General features: G+C 39.6%; 1 protein-coding gene across 1 annotated transcript in view; it reads left to right on the top strand.

The window, feature by feature from the left end:
• The window catches only part of DOCK8 (dedicator of cytokinesis 8), a 69,067-nt gene extending 44,955 nt beyond the window's left edge, over nucleotides 1-24,112 (top strand). Inside the window, exons 30-48 of the mRNA XM_010012912.1 lie at nucleotides 700-845; nucleotides 1,563-1,745; nucleotides 2,390-2,525; nucleotides 3,104-3,191; nucleotides 6,207-6,303; nucleotides 7,511-7,645; nucleotides 9,424-9,576; nucleotides 10,629-10,787; nucleotides 11,542-11,642; nucleotides 12,091-12,283; nucleotides 17,022-17,165; nucleotides 18,055-18,186; nucleotides 18,955-19,089; nucleotides 19,605-19,694; nucleotides 20,132-20,368; nucleotides 20,993-21,136; nucleotides 21,969-22,075; nucleotides 23,250-23,417; nucleotides 24,049-24,112. Of these exons, the coding sequence (XP_010011214.1) occupies nucleotides 700-845; nucleotides 1,563-1,745; nucleotides 2,390-2,525; nucleotides 3,104-3,191; nucleotides 6,207-6,303; nucleotides 7,511-7,645; nucleotides 9,424-9,576; nucleotides 10,629-10,787; nucleotides 11,542-11,642; nucleotides 12,091-12,283; nucleotides 17,022-17,165; nucleotides 18,055-18,186; nucleotides 18,955-19,089; nucleotides 19,605-19,694; nucleotides 20,132-20,368; nucleotides 20,993-21,136; nucleotides 21,969-22,075; nucleotides 23,250-23,417; nucleotides 24,049-24,112 (2,612 nt within the window). The remainder of the gene's footprint in view (nucleotides 1-699; nucleotides 846-1,562; nucleotides 1,746-2,389; nucleotides 2,526-3,103; nucleotides 3,192-6,206; nucleotides 6,304-7,510; nucleotides 7,646-9,423; nucleotides 9,577-10,628; nucleotides 10,788-11,541; nucleotides 11,643-12,090; nucleotides 12,284-17,021; nucleotides 17,166-18,054; nucleotides 18,187-18,954; nucleotides 19,090-19,604; nucleotides 19,695-20,131; nucleotides 20,369-20,992; nucleotides 21,137-21,968; nucleotides 22,076-23,249; nucleotides 23,418-24,048) is intronic.
• The last annotated feature ends 172 nt before the right edge of the window (nucleotides 24,113-24,284 follow it).

Raw genomic sequence — 24,284 nt, 5'->3', positions numbered from 1 at the left:
TTTCTTTTTTAATATCTGTCACAAGAGGCTGTTGACCTCATTCCAAACAAACTGGGTCTGGCTGGCCACTCTGCTTCTTTGGAAAACAGGACTTGCAAAACGCAAAATGGACACTCAGAATAAGTGGAGGTTTTTACAGAACTTAAGTATAAATAACCTTATTTGGTGAAAGTGATGTCAAGAACTAGCAGGGAATAGAAGCAGTTAAATGCTTGAAATTAAACTTGTTCTGTAGCCAGTAGGCAATACTGGCTCTGTCAGCTGTTAGCAGACTAACATACTTTGCTGAATATCTCCAAACCCATGTATGGCTTTTGAGCTGATCCTCTTGCCTGAAGTGGACTGGAATGGGATGGTTCCCAGCCTCATGAAGCACTGGCTCAGCTTTGAACCTCAGAGACAGCCTCATGTTTGCTACTGCCTTTGCTTTTAATCTAGCTTCTCTGAACACCTGGAGCTTATTGGACACATCTCCTTTCCCTGTGTTTATTTGAACAATTTGGCAGCCTTTGCAGATGGCTGCAATCTGTATTGCTAATGCTGTACTTCTTACACTGCTTGGTGCATCAGCCAGACCAACAGTCTTAGGGATGGAGGTTCCAAATGTTTTGTTAGGTTACAGCCCAATGGAAGACTGTGATATGTGAGCAGCAACAACTGGATTGTTCCTGAAGTTCCAATAGGATATTTCAAATCTAGTTTCAGATCCTCGCAGTGGAAAAGGACGCACAGGAAACACAGAAGAAGAACAAGAGTCTGCAGGTGCAATCAGTCAGAACGTAGCCCTTGCCATTGCAGGGAATCAACTCAACCTCAGGAGCTTTGGAATACCTCTAGCGTCCCTGGTATGGCCAGTGCTTTGCCAGTCTCCTTTCTTGTATCTGTGTTCCTCTTTGTTTACTCCATTTATCCTTTCTTGCCACTAATAACTACAGCCATGAGAAACTGTGTTCTTATTCCCTCCAGCCCGAAAGAATGCCTCATACTCTTGCTGTCTTATCCCACTCTTCTCTCCTAGACATTTAATTACTCCTTTACTGGAAGTAGTTCCTCTTTTTCTCCCATGTCTATTTCCATTTCCACACCCAATCTAGTCTTATTTCCAGATCAGCTAATGCTACTGTGACTCCTCCAATGCCTTCCAGTCCCAGTCTCGGCTGAATCCACGGATCTAGGACTCAGATCCTTACTTTTCTCTGTATATCTTTGTCTTCATGGTTTTTTTTTATCTCCTATACAATTTGGCTGACACAACTGCCTTGCAAGAAGGGACCAAACAGTTATAGAATCTTTTTCCACATTATTCTAGAGGAAATAAAAATACATGCATGTGGCAAACAATTCTCTTGTGCTTCTTTATGTATTTCACTTGTGTACAACTGGTCCTGCTACTACTCAAATACATTAAAAAAAAAACAGTCAGTGTACCCTGAATGAAGTTGTATTTACTGAAGTCCAGTTCTGAGACTTTATTTCACTTAAATTTAAATAACATTACTTCACCTGAATTACTTCCCTTTTCTTTTTCTTCTTTCAACTGACATTTACTTTATCTGCCCTAGCCCTACAGACAGAGTGCCACATTAAGTCCTGATACTACTCGCAACCTTTTGATATGTTTCCTCTGGATCATGAAAAATGCTGATCAGAATCTAATACAGAAATGGATTGCAGATCTTCCATCCATGCAGTTGAACAGGATTTTAGATTTGCTTTTCATTTGTGTATCATGCTTTGAGTACAAGGTAAGTGAAACATGGCCTGATTTTGTTGTCCTCCTATGTTTTGGGATTTTTTCCCCCCCTTACCTTCTGGATGTCCAGCAGAAATTCATTATTGACAATTGTTAAATTAGCTCTTGTTTAATCTATGCTACAAATGAACAAATTAGTTCAGATAAATAACCTACACTAGCCTTCAAGCAAAATGCAGTCAAAACCTTAGAGAAAGTCCCATGAAGTTGGCTTAAATTGTTTTATTATTTTCCTTTGCCTGGGGATTTGAGGGCTATTTTTGGTGGGCAGTATATTACAGTTCCTGTAAGTACCAGAAAGGACACGAAATATGACCCCTTAATTAAGACCTACTACTGGACATCAGGACTTCCATCTCTGACAGGGTCTGTCTGAAATGCATCAAGTGACCTTCTCCCTGAACTTTAGTTTCTCTCTCTGTTGCACTGAGCTACATATTTGTGTTCATTAGCAGTACATACACTGCCTCTTTCCTCATCTGCAACATTTATTTAGCCTTTGTAAAGTAGTTAGTCATATTCATTGATTTCTGCTCCCTTTACATGTCTCCTATTGTGTCTTCTTTTGAGGATGTAATTTTGACTCATGCCCAGTGATGGAGGCATTGGTGTTGATTGCTTTGACTTTACTTTCAGGGCAAACAAGGCTCAGACAAAGTTAGCACACAAGCACTCCAGAAGTCACAAGATGTTAAGGCCCGATTAGAAGAGGCTTTACTAAGAGGTGAAGGAGCCAGAGGAGAAATGATGAAGCGCTGCAGAATACCAGCTGGTACTTCATACCCATCTTCTCCCTTGTCTTTTGAGAGGATCTCAAGAGGTTGTAGATATAAATGAGTTTGTTGGGTTTTATGCATAGCCCCCATTTTCATCCTTATATTTTTCACCCGCAGACCTTTCCCTTGCAGACCTTTCTTGGTTTTGCTGCAGAATAAAATGTCTTCAGCTTTCAACTGTCCAAGGTGTAGCTAGGCCTGAGCTCTTCTCCATTGAAGAACATGAGGCCAACTAAGTTTTAAGACATTCTGAGAAACTGTGTTACTGTCTAATCAAAAGCCAAGAAATGGTGTCTAAACTATCAGTAAGAACAAATTGTAGCAAAAAAGGTTGTTTCATTTAGTAAATGAAATAATTTGTGTTCTTGTCCTTGAAGACATTAAACAAGCTAATATGCCAAAAATCTAGATTTAAAAAATGATGGGGTCCTGTCCTTTACTAAAGCCCTAAAGCTGTAAAGGTGAATGGTTTAGTTCTGACAGACTGCTACAGACATCTGCTTCTTTCAGTGAGCTATCAGACTTCAGGTGTCCCCTTTTGCTTTAATCTCACTGATATATGTTGTACTGTTAGGGAATGACAGATCAGTGGGGCTAAGTGAAAACCTGCGCTGGAGAAAGGAGCAGACTCACTGGCGGCAGGCAAATGAGAGACAAGATAAGTAAGTCAATTAATAGATACTGCTTTTATTAGATCCAGAGTTGTTTGGGTTTTTCATATTTTGTTCTTTCTCCTAGGAACCTTTTATTACTAAACCAGCAGTTTCAATCCTTTCCCTCTTCTGCCAAAGAGAAAGAAATACAAAACGTTTATGTAGCAGGAGTATCCAACTGTTGCTATGACACAACGAAGAGATCACAAATACTTGAATGAGAAGTTTAAATAGTTATCTGCGCATTTTTTTCCTTCTTATTATCAGGGTGGTATACACTAGTTATTGATACAAGTTGTATCAAATACTCCACAGAGGCTTGCTATGACATTTATTTTGGTGTTGCTATGGCTTCTCACTGTATACAGTACTGTGGTATGGGTTTGCACATAAAATCAGTTGGGCTGGGATTGACATGCTATGTCGAGATTGAGAAAAGTTATGAAGAGGAGCAGGGGAAGATGGTTCTGTAGTGAATATTTTTCTTGTTGCAAGTTTTAAGTTATGATGGAGCCCTCATAGCAGCCTGCCAATATCTGAAGGGGGCCTACAAGGATACTGGAGTGGAACCCTTCATCAGAAACTGTAGCGATAGGACAGGGGTAATGGGTTTAAATGTGAACAGGGCAAGTTCAGGTTAGGTATAAGGAAGAAATTCTTTACAGTGAGGGTGGTGAAACACTAGAACAGGTTGCCCACAGAAGTCGTAAATGCTTCGTCCCTGGCAGTGTTAAAGGCCAGGTTGGACAGAGCCTTGAGCGACATGGTCTAGTGTGAGGTGCCCCTGCCTACGGCATGGGGGTTGGAACTAGATGATCTTAAGGTCCTTTCTAACCCAACCCAGTCTGTGATTCTGTGATTCTATGACTGAAGTACATTTCACCATAACAGCACTATATGACAGTAGACAAGTCAGTGACTAGGTTTATGGAAAACCTTATTTTGGGGAATGGTTTGTGTTACTAATAGCATTTTTGTAAGGTACATGCTAAGTTTCTAGAAGCATGGAACTTGTTGCTTTCCCCTAAAGGAGGTATGTCATTTGTCTGTGGACACTTGCTTGAATTTTGACTATCTGAACAGGGCACTGTGTGTCAGATATAGACACACTTAGCCTCTCCCCAGTCCAGCTGCTGTGAGCTCACATAGTATTGTTCAATGTGTGTGAATTTGAACTGAGTTCGCTGGCTTGTGCTATGCAGCAACTACATCATTGTAGACTAGCACTCATCCATAATTATTACATAAATTTTTGAACACAAGATTGTTAATTTGGAATTTATCCAAACTTGAAAGAAAAAATCCTTCCATTTTCTGCACTATATTGGAAGAGGTGCATATTCTGTGTGGTTATCCTTATTTTTCTCTGAACGCAGCTTGATTTCACCCAACCAGTTTCATTAAAATCAGAATAAAACAGTCTTGAAGTAGTAGCTCAAGTATTTCTTTACAGTAGATCAGTCAAAGCACTTAAAACAAAACTTCTGGTTACATAAGTGAGACTCTGCATGCTGTTCAGGCCTTTCTGTTTTACCCAGCATTCCCGTCACTGTGGTATGCGAGGTCGTTGCTTCCCTCCTTTTTGGATGCCTTTAATGTGTATGTCCCCTAAGTAAGATGTTTGCACATATTACGTGGCACAGCAGGTTTGCACAGGTTGCTACTCAGCCTCACTCTGCCTGCTTCTCCTTGAGTCCAGCATGCTTTGGGATTGTAGTTGCAGTTATAAGCTACATGTGGTGTCAGAGAGGATCCAGTCATCATGTTTAATGTGTGGTTGCTGGAAATGGTTCAAGCGGCTGCACTGTTTACTTAATTTGTTCAGTTCCTACTCATGTTCAGTGATCCTTGGCTTGATTATAGCACAAGCGTTTTGGCAAGCCCTTTTGTTCTTTATTACTTCGAGTCAATGTAATTAATAACCATTTGACTGTAATTAATAACCATTTGACTGCCCCAACTTCCTTTCCTAGCTCTCCTCAGCATTATTTGTTTCTGCCCAAGAGATGGCTTTTACTTTTCTGATATTCTTTTTGGGTAAGACTCCACTGGGCAGAAAAGGTAAGTGAACATAGCAGAAAAGCCACAGATTTTGGAGTCACTAAGAAATCTGATTGTGAGGGTGTTGCTCCAGCCACAGGAATGTATTTTAGGAACTTAGGCCCCAAATCAGAGCAGCTCTAATCTCAAGTTCAAGAGAGCAGCTTCTGACCATGCCACAGCTCTTTTCCAAGCAGTTTGGGAAAAAGAACAAAGATTCCTCTTTGTGTTTCTACATAGAAGGGATCTCTGAAAATACACTTTTGTTAGGAGTTTTATCTACCCTTAGAGGAGCTGTGTTCCAGACCTCGTCCTTCAGTCTAAACTAAGAGGGTATCACACATTGCCTTTACCGCCACATTTTGTCTTTTATAAATGTTTCAGTCATCTCTTCAGTGGGCGTGGAGCACTGCTGTATTGACCCTGCAGCTGTTGGACCTGTTGTCTTATGTTGTCAACAGTCTCAAGAACAGACATTTTGATTGCCTCCATCAAACACTGCTACTATGGCATTGAAGAAATTTCCCCTTTTCTCAAGCCTGTTATTTTTACTTTTTTTTCTAGAAGTGTTAGATCAGTAGCTTTCTATTCCATTTGGGGTTTTGGTGTCCTGACATAGGCAATACATTCAGAAATTACTGCATAGCTTATTGAACAATTGAACAATTGAATGGTAGTGAGGACGGAGTAGCCATTACGCAGATTACTATTAAGGAAGCAGAAGCATCTATTTGAACTATTCAGAGGCCTAAGTTTCAAGTGTCCCCTTTGGGACTTCTGTTCTATGGTATCAGCTCTCCTCATTGACTCCATAGTTCTTAAGAAACACTTCTGGACACTGTTTTCATTGTTTGCTCTTACGCAAACAATGAAACGGTATGAATGATACCATTCGTTCAGAATGGTATCATTTGTATTTTGGTTTTGTTTAAACAGCAGGCCATCTATCTCTCTGCATGTTTTAATTAGAACTCCTTTTCGCAGGACAAAAGCTGAGCTAGATCAAGAAGCTCTGATCAGTGGAAACCTGGCAACTGAAGCTAACCTGATTATTCTCGATATGCAAGAGAACATCATCCAGGTGGGAAACAGCAGAGCTGGCTTATAACCAATACCTGCTCCCTCAGAAGCCAGTGGAAGCAGGATTCATTTCTCCTTTTGTTTCTTAGGCAGCGCAAAATGTTTTAATTAAAGATCTTTTGTAAACTTCTATAATCTTGAAGAGGAAAAAGTATATTAAGAAGAATGAATACAAAGATGAAATTGCTGTCTGCCTTACACTATTGCACAAGCCCCTTCTATTGCAGGGCACTGTGCTACAATGAATGAAAATCTGCCACGTTGTCTTCAGTAGATGTTGAAAGCCATTTCCACAGTATTATCGTGATCCTGGAGTTTGGAGAGGATGAGCTAAGAAAAACCTTCATTTATGCTAGGAATGTATCTGAAGATATTAGTAATTTGGAACTGGACTGCTGAGTGGTCTGTGGTCATACTTGCATGTATGGATCTGTGAGACAAAAGGATTTAATCTTGACTCCCACAGAGTGTTCAGTGCAGTAAAGTATCTTCCACCAGCATAGAGCAATGGAAGATGCAGAACTGACTTCCAGGAGTCAGATGCAGTAAAATTTCACAGGTCTTTGGCAGCAGTGGAACTATGACAGTTGACTCTGCTTAGACATGGTCTTCTGGTTTAGGGGAAAGACTCCAAATTTCCACTGTGTGTATTCACAGATGGAGAGGAGAAAAGTTTGTTCCTGAAAACCTGTTAGTAGAAAAGCATTTAGCTACTAGACTCTTGTAGTACTGGGCGTCATTTCTGCATGACACCACTTGTAGCACCTAGTCTCCCCACTATTTCAGTTGTGGGTTTGATCAGAGTATTACCATATGCCAATTTAGTCTATATGCCCAGGAAATCAGAGCATGAGGAGGCGAGGGAAAGGATGGTGCCTGCCCACCACAGGATCACTTCCTCATCCAGGGTACATGAAAGATTAGCCAGAAGGTGGACAGAGCTTCAAGAGTAACTGCAGAAGCTGGCTGAGCTTAAAAATGCATTGGAGGTTCTGTGGATATTGGGAAATGTTTTGGACAGTTTTCCCTCTGTCTTCCTGGTCACTACAAAAGTGTTTTCAAATTCCTCAGAAGCGGTTAACAAACGAAAAATCTGAAATCTCTAAACTCCTGGATGTATCTCATGGACAAGACACCAGAACTTCAGTTCCTATATGCCAGTTCGTTGTTGAATTATCTCATGCAGTTTTTGTTTCTCGCATGTGTAGGCAAGCTTTGCAGCAGAATGCAGAGACAATCTTTTAGGAGGAGTTTTGAAGGTCCTGGTAAATTCTCTTGGCTGTGATCAGAGCACCACTTACCTGACTCATTGCTTTGCTACACTCCGAGCACTCATTGCTAAGGTATGCTGTTGACATACTTCTGTTTTCATGCTTCCAGTCAAGTAACTAGAGCAACATTTCTATGTTTTTCATATGTAAACACAATTCCTATCTGTAGAGATGTTAAGGGACTTCTACAGCTTTTATTGATCACACAAGATAGAATAACTGAATCTGAATAATCTGGTGGGTTTAGCAGTCTACTCTTAAATACAGAAGATCTACTAATGAAAAGGTAAAAAAAAATCCACTCATTATGTTTCAAATACGTTCTTATTCTAATTAGGCATCTTAATGCCAGGGATTGCACAGATTCCATAAATTCAAATCTAAATTATATGATTAGGACTAGTTTCCAACCAGTTGGGCAGCAGAGAAATCAAGGCTAACTCTTCAGATATCATGACCTAATGGTAAGTAAGTGGATCATTAGGTTTCTACTTCTAAGATAAGTTCTGAAATTCTAAGTAGATTCTAAGATGTTGGCAGATTTCATCTTCATTCTGCTTGGAAACTAAACAAATCCTAATTGCTCTCTCATTCCTTTATCATGAAATAAAATAAAATTAAATTAAATTAAATTTTAAAAAATAAATATTAGAACAGAATTTGACCCAAAATTTTGTAATATGGATCAGATTGGGTTAGGTGCTTCATGACGACTCTCTAAAATCTGTTTAAGATTCATTCTCTTACAAAGAAAAGCAGTTCCACAGAGGAAAAATCCATGAAATGTTTTTTACCCCTAAACTATTATAAAATGCAAATAACAAACAGGACACTCCTGTCCAGTTAATATCTGTCTGCTGTTAAGTGCACATTGGCTGACAAAGTCTAATTACAGGGTAGCTATCTCAGTAGTTATGAAACTCATAATTACGGTTTCATTGTACTTTATCTTTGAAAGCTAACTTCCAATTACAATAATGAATTTTGTGAAGCAATTGTTATTCAAATAGATCTTCTAGTTAAGCTGACTCATTTCTTTATTTTATGAAGCAATCATTCCAATTATTTCTATTACATTGAAGCTATATAGATGTTATTTTACAAATAAAAATGATAGAACCCTGAGCCAGCAGGCTTGTAATATAAATTAGACATAAAACAATGAGATAATGGAGTGAAGAAAGGTTGAGAACAGGGAAATGGGCCTGCAAATCAGAAATAAATCCTGTGTTCTGTTCACAATCCTGTGTATGTACGTATGATATGGTACTGGTGGATCTGTGCTGCCTACAGTGAGAGTTTCTTAGGACAGACATCCTGCTCCCTGGGTTTGTTTTCTGCTAGGTGCATTGGGGAGACACTGCAAAGGAGGGTCTGGCATGAAAGCTGGGCAGTGGAAGTTTTGTGGCTCGCAGTAGGAGAAAGAACATTCTGGAGGGGTGGGGAAGGGTAGGACATTGATGCAAAAAGCTAGTAATTGCTCCTTATGCTTAAAGAAGTATTTGTGTGTTTCATCAATCATTATGTATTCTGAAAATAGCAATTCTAAGAATTTTGCAACTTTTGATGTTTTCAAAAGCTCCTAGAGCATTGGACTCTCAGAAATTTTTTTGTTCTTTCTGCCACTCTTTTCCAAAACACAAACACTATTTTCAAACTTCTCTGTAGAAAAGCTTGAAATTGGAACCTATAGCATCACAGGAATCAGAAGTCAAAAAGAAATATTTTTAAACATAGTTTTTGTAAAATTTAGTCTTTGTCTGAATCCTGTGATTTTTGTGCATTGAGTTCATGAAGCTTTAATGGCCAGAAATGAGAGTAATGAAAGGTTTCTTTTCTGTCTCACGTAGTTTGGAGATTTCCTGTTTGAAGAGGAGGTTGAACAGTGTGCTGACCTGTGTCAAAGAGTTCTCCATCACTGCAGTAGCAGCATAGATATCACACGGACTCAAGCCTGTGCCACTCTTTATCTCCTCATGAGATACAGCTTCAGCTCTACCAGTGTAAGATCTTGAGAACAGCAGTATGTTTTATGCCACCTTTTTTTGTCATCAATCAAAACTGAACCTGAAGTTCTGATAGCAGATGGAACACATCTGCAGATGAATAGTCATATGTTATGCTGTTTCGCACATTTGAGTGAGAAGAAGTGCTAGAGTTCTAAGGGGAAAGTAGTTTTAATTGGTGTTTAATTATTTTGTTTAGGAAAATGTGTTCTGCAACATCTGTAAATGCATCTTCAAATGGAACAGCATTAGGCCTCTGATAAAAGGGCTATACAATGCATAAGCAGTGCTCTTTATTTTATCACTTTTTTTTCCTACTCCTGTGTCACTTAAACTTAGACTAGTTTTATTCCAGTGCAATTACAACTTCAGTAGAACTACTGTATGCTGTGTTAATGGGAATTCTTTGGTGGCCTTGGACTAGGCTCTGATTCTTACCATACATATAGAGCAAAATACATATGTTAGGCATGTAGGTTCACAATGTCCTAACATGAAAGGACATGCATTAGCATTGTGGATAGCATCTGATATTGCACAGCATTTTCTTCCCTAGTTATTACTTTAAAAGCCTTGAATATGTAAAAAGTGTTGGCTTTGCAGAAGGAAAATGTGCCTTTGAGACACCATGATCAGCAAGACGTAGTGCATCACCAGGTGAAGCCTTCAGAGGCCTTTTGCTTCCCAGAATTGTTTCCAGAATGTTCCTCTCCTTCTCCTCTGTGGGTGGCCTGATCTGCACACCCACTGGCCAGTGCAGAGGGGGAAAAGAGAAGCTTCTGATTTCCCCTTGTCTCAAGTGAGAATAGTATTCCAAGGAACATTCTTGCCTCAAAGTACAGACATGTCAGAATTAAGGAACTCTGGCTTGATCAGGTAGAACAGTACAGGCTTTGATGCACCAAAGACTGCTTGTGTGAACGGTGACTTTAACATGCTTGGTGTGGGCAAGAGAAAGTGGATATGATTTATAAAGTAGACAGAGATATGTGAACTGATATGATGGTGCAGCCATCATTCTTTCATGTTTTTGTCTTTTCTTCTAAAAGAATTTTGCAAGAGTGAAAATGCAGATGACCATGTCACTAGCCTCTCTGGTTGGAAAATCACCAGAGTTTAATGAGGGATTCCTTCGACGGTCCTTACGAACCATCCTAGCCTACGCAGAGGAAGATGCAGATATGCAGACAACTCCATTTCCCATTCAGGTCAAACCTTTTATGACATCTGTGGCTTTTATCAGGAGCTTTCACATAAGAATGTGCTTGGAGCGAGTCCTAGATCTTGGTTTTCCAAAGTAATGAAAATAAGGATGCAGAGGTTATTGCATGAGTTTATTTCTAACACAACAATAAGCAGGGAAGAAGTGGAGGCATAATTCCATAAACTCAACTCCTAAGAAGTTCTACTGAAATCAGTTTACAGGAATAATCTCTTAATTTTGTGTATAGCTTCAGGAACTGTAGCCTCTAAGAGTTTCCCAAGGGGGAACTTGATTTGTTGTGTCTGCAGAAGAATAGCATCATGGAAACTTCTCTCCCTCTGTCCTTTCATAAGGTGGAGGCAGCAGTGATGAAAAATATTTCAAACAACTGTCAGATGCTTTGCAAAAATTCTTACAGTAACTCAGCTTGTGCTGAAGATTTATAGAAACATCTGCTTTGTTATCAGATCACAGACCAACTAAAGCTGAACTCCATTAGCACATTAAAAAATAAACAGATCAAAGAATTACAGCTCATTTGGTTAAGTAAAATGTGTGTATAAGATCTGCTATGTCAGCAGTCTTCACTGCATTGAATAGAGTTGGAAAAACTTACCTTGTAGCAGTTCAGCATCCTGACATTTTCTTGGGTAAGAGGGACTAAAAAAGAGTTACATCATCTGGTCAGATGCTGGTATTTTTCTAGAAGGGGAAAAGAAACACCTGAGAAATGCATGTTCTTCTTTGTCTTACTGCAGGTAGAGGAGCTGCTGTGTAATCTGAACAGCATCCTGTCAGATACAGTGAAAATGAGGGAATTTCAGGAAGATCCGGAGATGCTCATGGATCTCATGTACAGGTGAATCCATTTAGAAATGCTGCTGCAGTGAGGTGAGCACAAGAACTGTGCCTTTTAGGAACAAGCTGTGGACAAACCCTCTAGCTGTTCTCTTTGTGTGTATTACCACTTTAGGGCAGCTGATCTGTCACAGGGTGCCCAGACTGAAGGAATGAGACTATTGCAGTGGAGCTACTGGGAGGTGGGCATAGACTTGGGCAAAAATGGGAGTCAGGGACTGATGAACACTGAAGAGTCTTGGTTTCAGCAGTTTTACTCTCCTCACAGGCCCCTTTGTGGCCTGCCTACAGCTGCATGACCATTCCTTTTGCCCTTTGTTTAGTGAATCATACAGAATAAAGACAGAGATGTCCTCTCCTATTCAACCCAGGTCAAGAATTACAAAGGTTCTTTGTGTTATTTGAGAAGAAGTGATTGTTCACACCTCCTTTCTGCCCCATGTTATTAGGATTGCCAAAGGATACCAGACATCACCTGACTTGAGGCTGACTTGGCTGCAGAACATGGCAGAGAAGCACACCAAGAGGAAGTGCTACACAGAAGCAGCCATGTGTCTGGTCCATGCTGCAGCACTGGTAGCAGAGTACCTCAGCATGCTTGAAGATAGAAGCTATCTCCCAGTGGGCAGTGTCAACTTTCAGGTAAGAAAAGGCTCCCAAGCTCTGACAGGATAATGCTGAGGTGGCCTGTTATGGTGTGTGTATTCTTTCTTGTGTTAAGCAGAGACGAAGCACGTGTATGGAGAGGAAAAGTTGCAAAGGCAAAGTATCCATCACCACTTGGTATATTTTCCCAATGATTTATGTGTACTGATGAAAATTGGTACTTCAGTATTTGGCTGTCTATAGTTTCTGTTTCCAGCAGTTGGCTACTGTAATCTCTTGTTTGCTAAGTACAACCCATGCTTTTTCCTAGGTCTGTTACTTATCAGCTGTGACAGATACATCTTTCAAGCTTCTTTCTCATAATCTAGGTAATCGGAGCTACTCAGTTCTTTTAGGCATGTTCTCCAATCTTTTGACTGTCATTCAATTACTAACCAGCACCCTTTTGATTGATGAATGACACAGTCTCCATAGTCTATATGCAGTCACATCAAAGTCAAGTGAAAATGTTTCCTAAGTTCTTTCAGTCTGGCAAGTATCTTTCAGTTTATCACTCTAAAGACTTCACTGGTTCTTTTGGCGTTGTTGAGCAATTTACTCAGTAATACAATGATCATTTCCAGAGTTTTCTTGTGGGGTTTTTTTCACCCTTCTTTTCTACATCACATAGATGAAAGCTAAATGTTGCTAGACACTTTGAAATGCAGATATTTGTATGTAGTTTATCAGATTATGCAGTTTTGGTTACCCCTACCTGAACTGACCTCAATTGCAAATTCAGTGATTTTACTGTTTTTTTCCACATATTATTAAAAATAGAAATGGCTGAACCCTTAAAATATTCCTGTGTGTTGATGATCCCTCATTATTTTTTAAGACCAGTGAAGACCTTACAGAGTGTTTGCTGCAATGATTATGAATCATTCCAGATAATTAGTGGAAATGTTTTGCAGAATCAACTCAGATGTTGTGTAGATAATATTTGAACACATTGTCTTTATGAGATTGTAATCTTTTAAAGTATCAAGTTTCTGTAATCTGGTGTTGATTCAGATTAATTACAATACTTCTAATCTTTTTCTTTAGTAAAATTTTGTATCGCTATTTCTGGATGTATCCATTGTCCAGGGTGCAGACTGATAAATATACCACTATCTGCTCATCTTGTTTACTTTTAAAAGAATTTGGTCCCCAAAGTATATTTCCTTCTCTGGGACTTCCCCAGTTTTATAAAATATATGGCAACTCAGTGTTTGCTGCCCTGGATACCCTTTTGCTTAGCTCTTTTAAACTCCTGAGGAGCACATTTTATGGTTCAGGTGATTTTGAAATGGCTAACACTAATAGTTGGTACATTCATCATCCTTCGATATAACCGTACCACCTGGGGGTTTTTTTCTTTCAAAACTGTAAGTAACCATACCACCTGGAGGGTTTTTTTCCCCTTCAGAATAGTAAATGTGAACGTGATTTAACCACTTGGCAATTTGCATTAAATTTATTATGTTGGGCTTTAGTATTTGCAGTTCCACCTTAGCAATCAAACAATGAACTAGTGCTATTCTTAAATTCCTTTACTCTTAAATAGCTATATATACTTTTTTTACAGATAAATTTCTGACCATGGATTTATACTTCTGCCATTTTGCATCCCTTATCAGTTTTGTTATCGTTCCTAACTTCTAACTTCTGTTCATTACTTCCATTTTCTTTTCTCCTTACTTCTTAAATACTATCATCATTATGGGTGAAATCTGCATTCCCTTCCCAATGTCATCCAACTCCCAGGTTGCCTTGAATGGTTGTAATCTTGCATATTTGACCCTGATGCAGTTCCTCTTTACATTGCTTTAGATTGAATGGGTATGTTTTCAGTTATTTTAAAGAACTATCCTACAAGGCATGAAGCAAGCAAAAACTTGTAAGTTTAAAAGCATCAAGTATTTTTCTCTCATCCAAATGCTTGTGTAAATGCATGTTTGCCACAGAAAAAGTTGCTCCACAGGAGAAAGGTAACAAATAGCTTAATGACCAGAAATGCAATTACACAACTCTTTATCTGACAGCATAATTTTGAATTTCAGTAAGCTCAATAACAATAATTAACTATAATAACACCTTGCATTTTTTACAAAGCCTTCCCAGAGGAAAGCTGCCATTCTTTAGAAACAGGTTTGTGTTTTGTAGCACCTGTGAAAATCTTGTTCAGATGACCTTGTTAAAAAAGAGAAACATTACTCAGACTCTCAGCTTTACCTGAAGTTCCAGGTCTTACTCAACTGACTCTTTCTGTGTCCATTCCTTCATTTAGATCAGATATTAAATTAACTAATACTGGTGATATACATTTAATTGTGGAATTGAGGGTTATAATAATGTGTATTTTAAAGTATTAATTTGGATAAGGAGAAGTGTTACCTGCTTTTCACAGATCAGCAAAATGAGGCAGCAAAAGATTAAATCACTTGACCTAGGTCTTCTGCAGCTTACTCTGTGTGATGGTCAGTAGAGTAACACTTTTCCTTTTACTGTTGCAGACTAAACTGTATATTCATCTCTCTGTGCTATCAAAACTAGCCCTCAAAATTAGAAAGGATCACTTTCAGTGAAATTCCCTTTGAACTTAACTTGTGTTTACACTAAATCACTTTTGCAAGTGATAAGGCAGACTTACAGTATGAGTTGCGTATAGACTGACCATAATGTCACTTTGTATTACTATGGACAAGGACTTAGTGTGTGTGACTGCCCTACTGAGGCACAGGGTTAATTAGCCTGGGCTTAGCAGTAGCCTAAATCAACTGTGCTGTTTTGGGGATCTAGGTGGCAGGCTACCCTACTGTCGTGGTTTAAGCCCAGCCGGCAACTTGGAACCACGCAGCCGCTTGCTCACTCCCCCCCCTCTTCCTACATCCAAGGTGATAAGGGCTGGGGATCACAGTAAATTCCCTTGAATTTGCACAAGTGTTTCTTTTCCTTAAAGAAAACTAAGCTTGTGAGGCCCAAAGTAATTGCTGATGATATACATGGTAACTTACGTATTGCCTATAGTATACAAGGTACATACAAAATTCTTCACTTTGAAAGGCAGATTGAGGTAAAAAGTGAGTGAGGTATATCCGCTTTGCAAAAGATCATGGAAATACCAGAGGCATGTCATGAAGGCTTTCTCCTGCTAGAGTGCTTGGACTGTAAAACATGGAAATACGTGCCTGACATTAGTTATTACAATTTCAAGGCAAAGAAGAGGAAATTGATGTCCATGACTTTCTTGATTACTTTCATAAATAAATCACTCTTCTGGACACTTGTCTCTTTGTTACCAAAAAAAAATAAAAATAAAAAAAAAGGAGGCCACATGCCATTCTGATTCTGCAAAAACCATTCTTAATGGCTACTGTCACAGAAAGGGAAACCCAGAAACTGAGCTGCAGCATGGGTTGTATGAGTTGCCCTAGGTATGTGCCAGGGAGGTTGAGTCTGGTTGAAGTCACTATCTTCAATGAGACTCGTAAGTAAAAAGTGCTATGTGTGTGCTAAAATGCACCACAATTTTCCCTCTGGCTAAAATTCAGACATATTCTTAACTCCTGTGAATGTTGTCCTGAGCTTTGTGCTCACCCTTCCAGTGGAGCTGATGTGATGTGCAGACTAGGCACTGGGATAGCAGCTGGGTTGGAGTAAATTTCACCCATGGAGAACTAAGTAGATCCACAAAACCCAAGGGAGGAAGTCCCGTGTTGCTAGTGATGTGGAGTGCCAATTCTTTCTCTGAAATCTGATCAATAGTAACAGCCCTCAGTGTCTTTGCCATTTTATAAAGATGTCTTTAAGCACTCAGCTAGCTAGCCAGCTGGCATCTATTCTGCACTCAGACAGATTGTCATTGCCAGTTTTGCTGAAGTGAGACACTATGACACTAATTTAACTCCTTTTAATTACTGGCAAATCGAAGCTTAGTGTTTCTGCTGCTGTTTAAAGTTACATACGCTAGTTCCATGCTGTAGGTACACATATTTTACTGTTCATTTACAGGTATTTCTATGCATTATAAAACTTTTAATGTTGATTTTACCCGCTGTCATTTATTCAAAGGGATCCTGGAGAACTGCATACATGTTATTTCATGGTCTAGGATTTCAAAGAGTGACTGACACTGTGTACTTTAACTAGATTTATTTAAACACATGATAAGGTCGGTAAATTTAACAAGAAACCAAGTAAACTCTGCAGGATCAAGGTGTAATATCACAGAGGCTGGCCAAGAAGCAGCATTCAATTATTGCAGGTTTTACAGCAATATTGTCTGTGTCCTACTTCCTTGCTTCAAAGTCAAATCAACAATGTGGAAGTTCAACTTCTTCAAGGAGGTGGCAGAAGGTCTGGGGTGCAGACTGGAATTTCCCAAACCAGACTCCAACAGCAGGAAGGGCACACGGGTTGTGACCCCTGTGGTGTGGGAGATTGAGCTCATTGCAGCTCCATGGAAATCCCAGACACCAGAGGGGGGCCAGTTTGCAACCTACAGGAGTCTGCTTTCTAAACCTGAGGCGAGAAAGTTAGTTTAGGATTCTTGTAGTGGAACTCCTGATCTGCCATCTGCAGAGATTTATGATGTTTCATTTGCTTCTAAATGGAATTTAACCGTATAACCCCTGGGTGCGCTTGTATAATCTCATTCTTCTTCCTCTGATGCAAATATGTTGAAACTGCCTGATCTTTATGATAGACTATTGATCTAGGTTTCTGATTCCTCTGTTCTGATGTATTTTAGAACATTTCATCCAATGTGCTGGAGGAATCTGCTGTTTCAGATGATGTTTTGTCTCCAGATGAAGACGGTATATGTTCTGGGAGGTATTTCTCAGAAAGTGGCCTGGTAGGGCTGCTAGAACAAGCAGCAGAGCTCTTCAGCACGGTGAGTGAGGGCCAGAGTCACTGGGAGATGGAGTGGAGATGTCTGGGCCAGATCCATAACTTATTTTCCAGCACATGAAGAAACAAAGTCTCACTTTTTGGCAGATGTGTAGAGCTAAATAAGGCTCTACACATCTGCCCCTCTGAAAACAACTAGTCAAGAGTCAGAGATACATTGTAGGTCTGCCCCAGCCAAGCTCAGCCATATAACCACCTGTATCTACTGCTCAGACTACAGGCAGCATCAGCAGAAAGTGATTGTCCCAGGTGTGAATCGAGCCTTTTGGGTGGTATTTTCATGAGACAGTACATTTTTGGGAAAATATCTTGCTTAAACTGTAGATTTTAGAAAGCGTGTGAGAGTTACTCCTGTGCTTTTACACAGCATACAACCAACCACCATAATCTGCACTTACCGTGTGAAGAGTCATGATATTGATACTCAAGTAGCTCATCATATTCCTCTAGCACTGAAGAGGATATATGATTTAGCATCTCCAAAGATATCATTTGGGTTCTTCCTGTCCAGATGCAGCTCTGGTTGCCCTGAACCACACGTCCTGAACAAATCCATTTCCTTCTGCTCACCTGCATTTCTAACTCTTCTAGCCCTATGCATGGTTTCTACCATGTGCTTTACACAGGCATTTGGGCTTGAGAGCCCAACGAATCAGACTTCCAAATTAGATCTGGCTTGTGGTTTGCTGATTGGAGCTACCATTTACTATTACTAGTTTTTAGAAAGCTAGATCAAGCCACATAGCAGATGAAAAAGGTAAGGCCCATAAATCCCCTTTTCAGCCAGGCCATTAATGAAGATCTAGTTTCTTTTCAGAGTGCATGACTCATTTCTTTTCTTCTATTTTTTCCTTCATTTTTTTTCTTCCAAGGGTGGATTGTATGAAACTGTGAATGAGGTGTACAAAATTGTCATCCCCATACTGGAAGCACATCGAGACTTCAGGAAGCTTACCTTGACACACAGCAAGCTACAGAAGGCCTTTGACAGCATTATTAATAAGGTACTCATGAGGGTGCTGCTAGCAGGACACATTACTGGGTTGCACTGTTTGTTTAACACTGGTGATAATAAAGCTGTTCATATCAAATACATCCATTTCCTTTTTCTAACAAAAGCTTCCATCTACTTTGATCTGCCTACAGAGGGTAGTTACAGTGAAAAGAGTCTCTAACCTCAGTGTGGGAAAAAGCATAGGTTAGTATAAAACTGGTTTAGAGTCTCAGAAAAATAGCTGAATAGGTCAAACTTAGAATTAGAACATGGATGATGCCACCTGGCCACATCTATTTAATAAAAACACCTTTATTGTCAATTAACTGGTGTTTTCAGTTATAAAACTGAAGAAATACAAAAGCCTGGCTAAATTCTCAGCACTCATACTGCCCCTTTCCTCCTCTTCCTCCAGAAGAGTTTAGTCACTTTCAAATTCTTACCAATTTTCACTGCAAAATTTTAATTTTGTTTATATGTATCCAATGGAATTTAAAAGTAACAACTTCATTTGTTTTGCAAAAGCCACTTCATGATTAGCCTACATTTTAAACTAGATTTCAGTCAAATGTCCCTTTAATTTATATGCTTTCCTTCATTAATACATACTTCTAATTCATCAGCGCTGGTGATACGTAGAACTGGCTCTGAAATAGGGAAAATGTAGGATTAGTGAGTTTCCTTATACAAAATTAGGGGAAAAAGGCATCAAAATACTACAATGTTGATTAAAAAAAAAAAAGGAATTGTAAATTTCCTCTTTCTTTTTATCAATTAGGGTCAAAAGCGAATGTTTGGAACTTACTTTCGTGTTGGCTTCTATGGATCCAAATTTGGAGACTTGGATGAACAGGAATTTGTTTATAAGGAGCCTGCAATTACCAAGCTTCCTGAGATTTCTCACAGATTAGAGGTAGAGAAAAAAACATTGTGTTAATATGATCTCCAATGTTCTTTTATAATTTCTAATGAACCCACACAGTTCTAATAGTATTATTGCTATGTAAAAATCAGTAACAAACTCATTAGGACCAAAGCTTATTTCCTTTGTGTGCATCGTTTCCAGTGCAACCCTTTTACAGCATAATGATGAAAGTGATCCATTTTCTTGAGGCCATGTTTCTTGTGGGCAGGCCTGTAAATACGCTGAATTATTTGATTTAAGCATGCTAGATATTTGCTTTGGTATTTTTTCATGGAACTGCAATGTTCTCTTCTGATTACTTTACCTCTAGTTCTGCTTTTTTGTGAGCAACTCATACTGATCTTTATCAGAAGATGCCTTAGCCTGGCCAGCTGTGGTTCATGAAGCCAACTGTACAGAGCCCAGAAATTATCATGGTTACTCCTTTCTCTTACAGTCATACACATCAATAGCATTGTATTAAGGACTAAAACCACTCCAGGGTAATTCTGTTTCTTTTCCAGGGATTTTATGGCCAGTGTTTTGGGGAGGGTGCTGTGGAAGTGATTAAGGACTCTGCTCCTGTAGACAAAAGAAAGCTGGATCCCAATAAGGTAGGGAAAGTACTACTGAGAGTGCTAAGTGCTCTGTCACAGATGAGAAGTGAAGAGGGGGGATCCCATTGAAACTCTTATGCTCAAACATTAAGGTAGCAAAAAAAAAAATCCCAACTTGGCTGTATCTCTATGCCCAGGGATATCCTTAAAGCCTCTGTGAAAGGCTTAGTTTGGTGGTTTGTGACAGAGTGTGGAAATTAGAAGTTCTGATCTCTGGTCCCTGCTCTGGCTCTGATCTTCAGGGTTAAGCTGTTCCCTTCACAGAGGTAAGTTTTGTCAGGTCTGAAGAAGAAAAAGAGCCCTGAAGAATTTGCAGCTCTGTGATTTTCCAGATAATGCTTAGCCAATGTGAGCTACAGGAATTTCACATATGCTGTTCTTTTTATATGTCTTGGGTTATAAAGTGCTATAATGGTTCTTCCCTCTTTATTCAGGCATACATACAAATTACTTTCGTGGAGCCATATTTTGATGAGTATGAGATGAAAGACAGGGTAACCTATTTTGAGAAGAATTTCAACCTCTGTCGGTTCATGTACACTACACCTTTCACCATGGATGGGCGGCCCAGAGGAGAGCTTAGTGAGCAATACAAGAGGAACACCATCCTAACCACAATGCATGCTTTCCCCTACATCAAAACTAGAATCAATGTCATCCAAAAAGAAGAGGTAATCGTGTTTTGAGGACAGATCTGATTTCTCAGGGGCTGAAGGAGTCTCTGGGTGGGAAGATTTTTAAATTACATTCTTAGCAGAAGAAGGCTGAATTTCTCAGACATGTTACTCTCATAAATAGGAATGGCATACAATGGGTAGACAAATGCAGGGTGGGTATTTACTATAGGGAAGAGAGGATAGCAAGTGTATATTTTTCTTTTGACCTCCTGGTTATAATGCTATGTAGGAGGATGTGTGAAGAAATATTTATGGCTGTACTTCTCAGAGATAGTCACAGAACTAAATTGAGCTTAGAGCTGGTTTAGAGACAGAAGCTTTATAAAGGTAGAAAGTGCAAAACCATTTCAGATATGAAGTCAGTAACTTAGAATGGTAACAAATTTATGCAGAAAGGGAGTCAGATCCACATTCTATTCCTGCAAATTATAAGACGTCAAAGAGCTTTGTTTCAGGTGCAGCATCTACCAAGATGACACTTAGATTGAATAGTCTTCCTGGGTTTCACAACTACTGTTTTTGGCAGAGGAGAATGATAGGGATATTACCAGATTTGGAAAAGGTCAACTGCATGCATGATTCAGGTAATGGAGCATTTTTTCCTCCCATTTCCATTAGTTTATTTTAACCCCCATTGAAGTTGCTATTGAAGATATGCGGAAAAAAACACAGGAACTAACTGCAGCCACCAACCAAGAGCCACCAGATGCCAAAATGCTCCAGATGGTTTTACAGGGCTCAGTTGGAGCCACTGTAAATCAGGTAAGGGATCCACATAAGCCAGGTGAAGAGTTTCTGCATACTTTTTTCATTGTGCTTTCTTTTTCACTCTCATCTCTTGCACTGGATGAAATAAATCCAGTAAGACACATTTAATCACAGTGCACATTTAAACATAATCCCTTGGTATTTAGTCACTGTATACTGCTCATTAGGGATGCTTCTGGTGAAAATGCTCGTGGAACTGCTGTCTTGGTTGTAGGTGGAGAAACTCACAGAAGCCTTGTGAATGACTGCTGTAGCTGAACCCAGGACAATGCATCCAAGGATTTTCTAGTTCTAGCAAACTAGCCATCTCAGCCATTTTGTTCACTCCAGATGTATCCTTCAGGAATGGAACAATGACAATGACTCAGCTGTAGGACCACCACAAACTCATAGTTTTTTAGAAAATACATGAAGTCAAGACCTGAGTGTTACAAACTTTGGGAAGAGTGATCCTTTTCTGGGCTGGGTCTACTTAACTCCCTTGAGGTCTTGTAATGCCACACAAAGGAGCTGTATTTCTTGCATGTAACCAAGTTTAGCAGTGCAGCTATCCCAGCTCTTCTTTGCTGTGCAGAATCTGCCCCCTTTTCTGTGGGGCTGGAGGAGAAATAAAACCAAGAGAGGATAAAATATGATGGGCAAAACCTCTGCTTGCCAAAGGAAAAGCCGGGGAGAGGGTGTGTGGACGGGACATCCTGTTATGGTGACTATGTTTAGTTTTCTGTCATAATTCTGCACGTGAAATAACAAACAGCTTAACGAAACATGTGGTCTGTTTTCAGTCCAAGCAAGTGGTTTTGACATTTTCCTTTGTTATTCCTGCAAGGGACCACTAGAGGTAGCACAAGTGTTCCTGGCTGAAATTCCAGCAGACCCCAAACTTTATCGACATCACAACAAGCTGAGGTTGTGCTTCAAAGAGTTTATAATGAGGTTAGTAAAACCAAATTGAAATGCTGAGTTGCATCAATAAAGCAAATAATCACAGTAATGTAATGATAATATGACTGCGTGATTAATTATGCAAGTTAGCATCATGAATCCTGGCATTTCACACTTCAGACACTTGGTCCAGACATGTTATCTCTGCTTCATGGTAATGCTTTGGTAGGCTTAGCATCCGAAAAGGAAGAAAATGTTAATACTTCTAAGTAATTATGTAGAAATTACAACCTGCCGTTTGTTATATCTTTTGACATTTAACAGAAACCGAACATTTCAGATTATTGCCTTGTTTTTATAATCATAGAATGGTTTGGGTTGGAAGCCCAGCCTGGCCTTGAACACTTCCAGGGATGGGCCATCCACAATTTCTCTGGGCAACCTGTGCCACTGCCTCACCACCCTCATAATGAAGGTTCTTTTGCCAATATCAAGTCTAAATCTACCCTTGTTCAATTTAAACCCATTCCCCTTTGTCTAATCCCTACAGGCCCTTGTAAAAAGTTCCTCCCCAGATTTCTTGTAGGCCCCCTTTAGCTACTGGAAGACTGTTACAAGGTCTCCCTGGAGCCTTCTCTTCTCCAGGCTGAACAAGCCCAACTCTCTCACCTTGTTTTTAATAAAATGACATTTTTACATAGGAAGCAAGAAAACACTTGACCCTATCTGTCAAGCAGACACATTGGCAATGATAGACACATTTGGGCATTTTTTAGATATGCTTGTAAATCTTAACTAGCATATTCGCATAGCAAGATTTTCATCTTCTTAGTCCAAACAAAGCATAATTGCTGAAGGATAAGTTTGAGTTAAATAAAAATGAGCCTTATGCAGAAGATACAGCCTCTACTCCCTGCCATTGTCTCTGCATCTGTTTACACTAAGTAGGCAGGTAGCTCAGTATTCTGCAGTGATTAAATTTGTTTCTTATTTGCTCCTTCATGCATTTCTAATGTCTTTCAAATATCACCTCAGTTTGTCTACTTGGAAAGGCAGAGGATCCTTATTATTAGTTCATTATCATTTTGGACTTGACAAGTTATCAGAGGAATGCCTAGCCCAGAGGAGCTGGATCCTTGGCCATTCAGGCCACCTAACACAAAGTTAATGCATTTAACAGAAGTAGGTGATACATGTCACACCTTTTTTCTTTCCTTTTGCCTAGGTGTGGTGAAGCAGTGGAGAAAAACAAGCGCCTTATTACTGCTGACCAGCGGGAATATCAGCTAGAGCTCAGAAAGAACTACGGGAAGCTGAAGGAGAACCTTAGGCCCATGATTGAGAGGAAGATCCCACAGCTGTACAAACCTGTAATGAAAGTCCACAGCACAAGGTACAATTAGGGCAGGGTAGTCTGTTGTAGCTATTAAAAAAGATGCCATTTTTGCAAGGAAAAAAGGCAGTTTTACTGGCAGCTAAGGCCATAATATATACACTGCCAACATCATACTTGATTAAAGAAGTCTGCTGACTTCCACTGGAGCTGAATATGGTAGTTTCTCAAGCTGCTCATTCCTGGGGTAGAGGATTTATGTTAATTAAGTACATTGTTAAAGAAGACTTCCCCCTTGCCTTAAAAAAATGTACAAGAAATATCTTGCAATTTCTTCACAAGTGAAGCCAGGAAGGAGACAGAACAGGTATGTGTTTGTTTTGAAAGCATGGCACCATGTGGTGTTAGAAAGAGTGGTCCTTTCACTCCCAGATAACAAAATCAAGCTTAGTCCCATGACTGAAACAGAAAAGTCTTAACTTAGGCTCTCTGTTAATGAGTAGATGCTTCTTCACAAAGCCACTGGGTCCAGTGTGGTGTAGGAGTGGAAGAAGGAATATGCTTCTGATCTGCCAACATATAACATGCTCCAGCTGATGTTTTGTTAGCTGCTGCTCCTTTTCAAAAGGCAGGTATTTCTTGGATTCTTTTTTTATTTGCCAACTTTTTTTATGGATCCATTTCATTGCAGGGAATCTTTTCGAAGCCACAGTTTTAGGAAATATGATGCCCAGAGTTCTTCACAAAGCACCTAAGGAGTAGCTGCTTTGGCTGAGGGAGAGCTGTTGCAAGCCAGGAGTGATGAGATGTTCAACATTATGAAATTGGAAATGTCTCACAAGACAGCATGTGTGCTTTGTGGACAGCATGCAGAAAAGCATTTACACAAGATCACTGAATGAAATCTGGGGGGTGACACCTAATCAA

The sequence above is a fragment of the Nestor notabilis genome, unplaced genomic scaffold (genome assembly GCF_000696875.1).
Source record: "Nestor notabilis isolate BGI_N333 unplaced genomic scaffold, ASM69687v1 scaffold9144, whole genome shotgun sequence".
In the NCBI taxonomy this organism is placed as follows: domain Eukaryota; kingdom Metazoa; phylum Chordata; class Aves; order Psittaciformes; family Psittacidae; genus Nestor; species Nestor notabilis.
The sequence above is the reverse complement of the archived record's forward strand: the minus strand, read 5'-3'. Positions and strand labels throughout refer to the sequence as shown.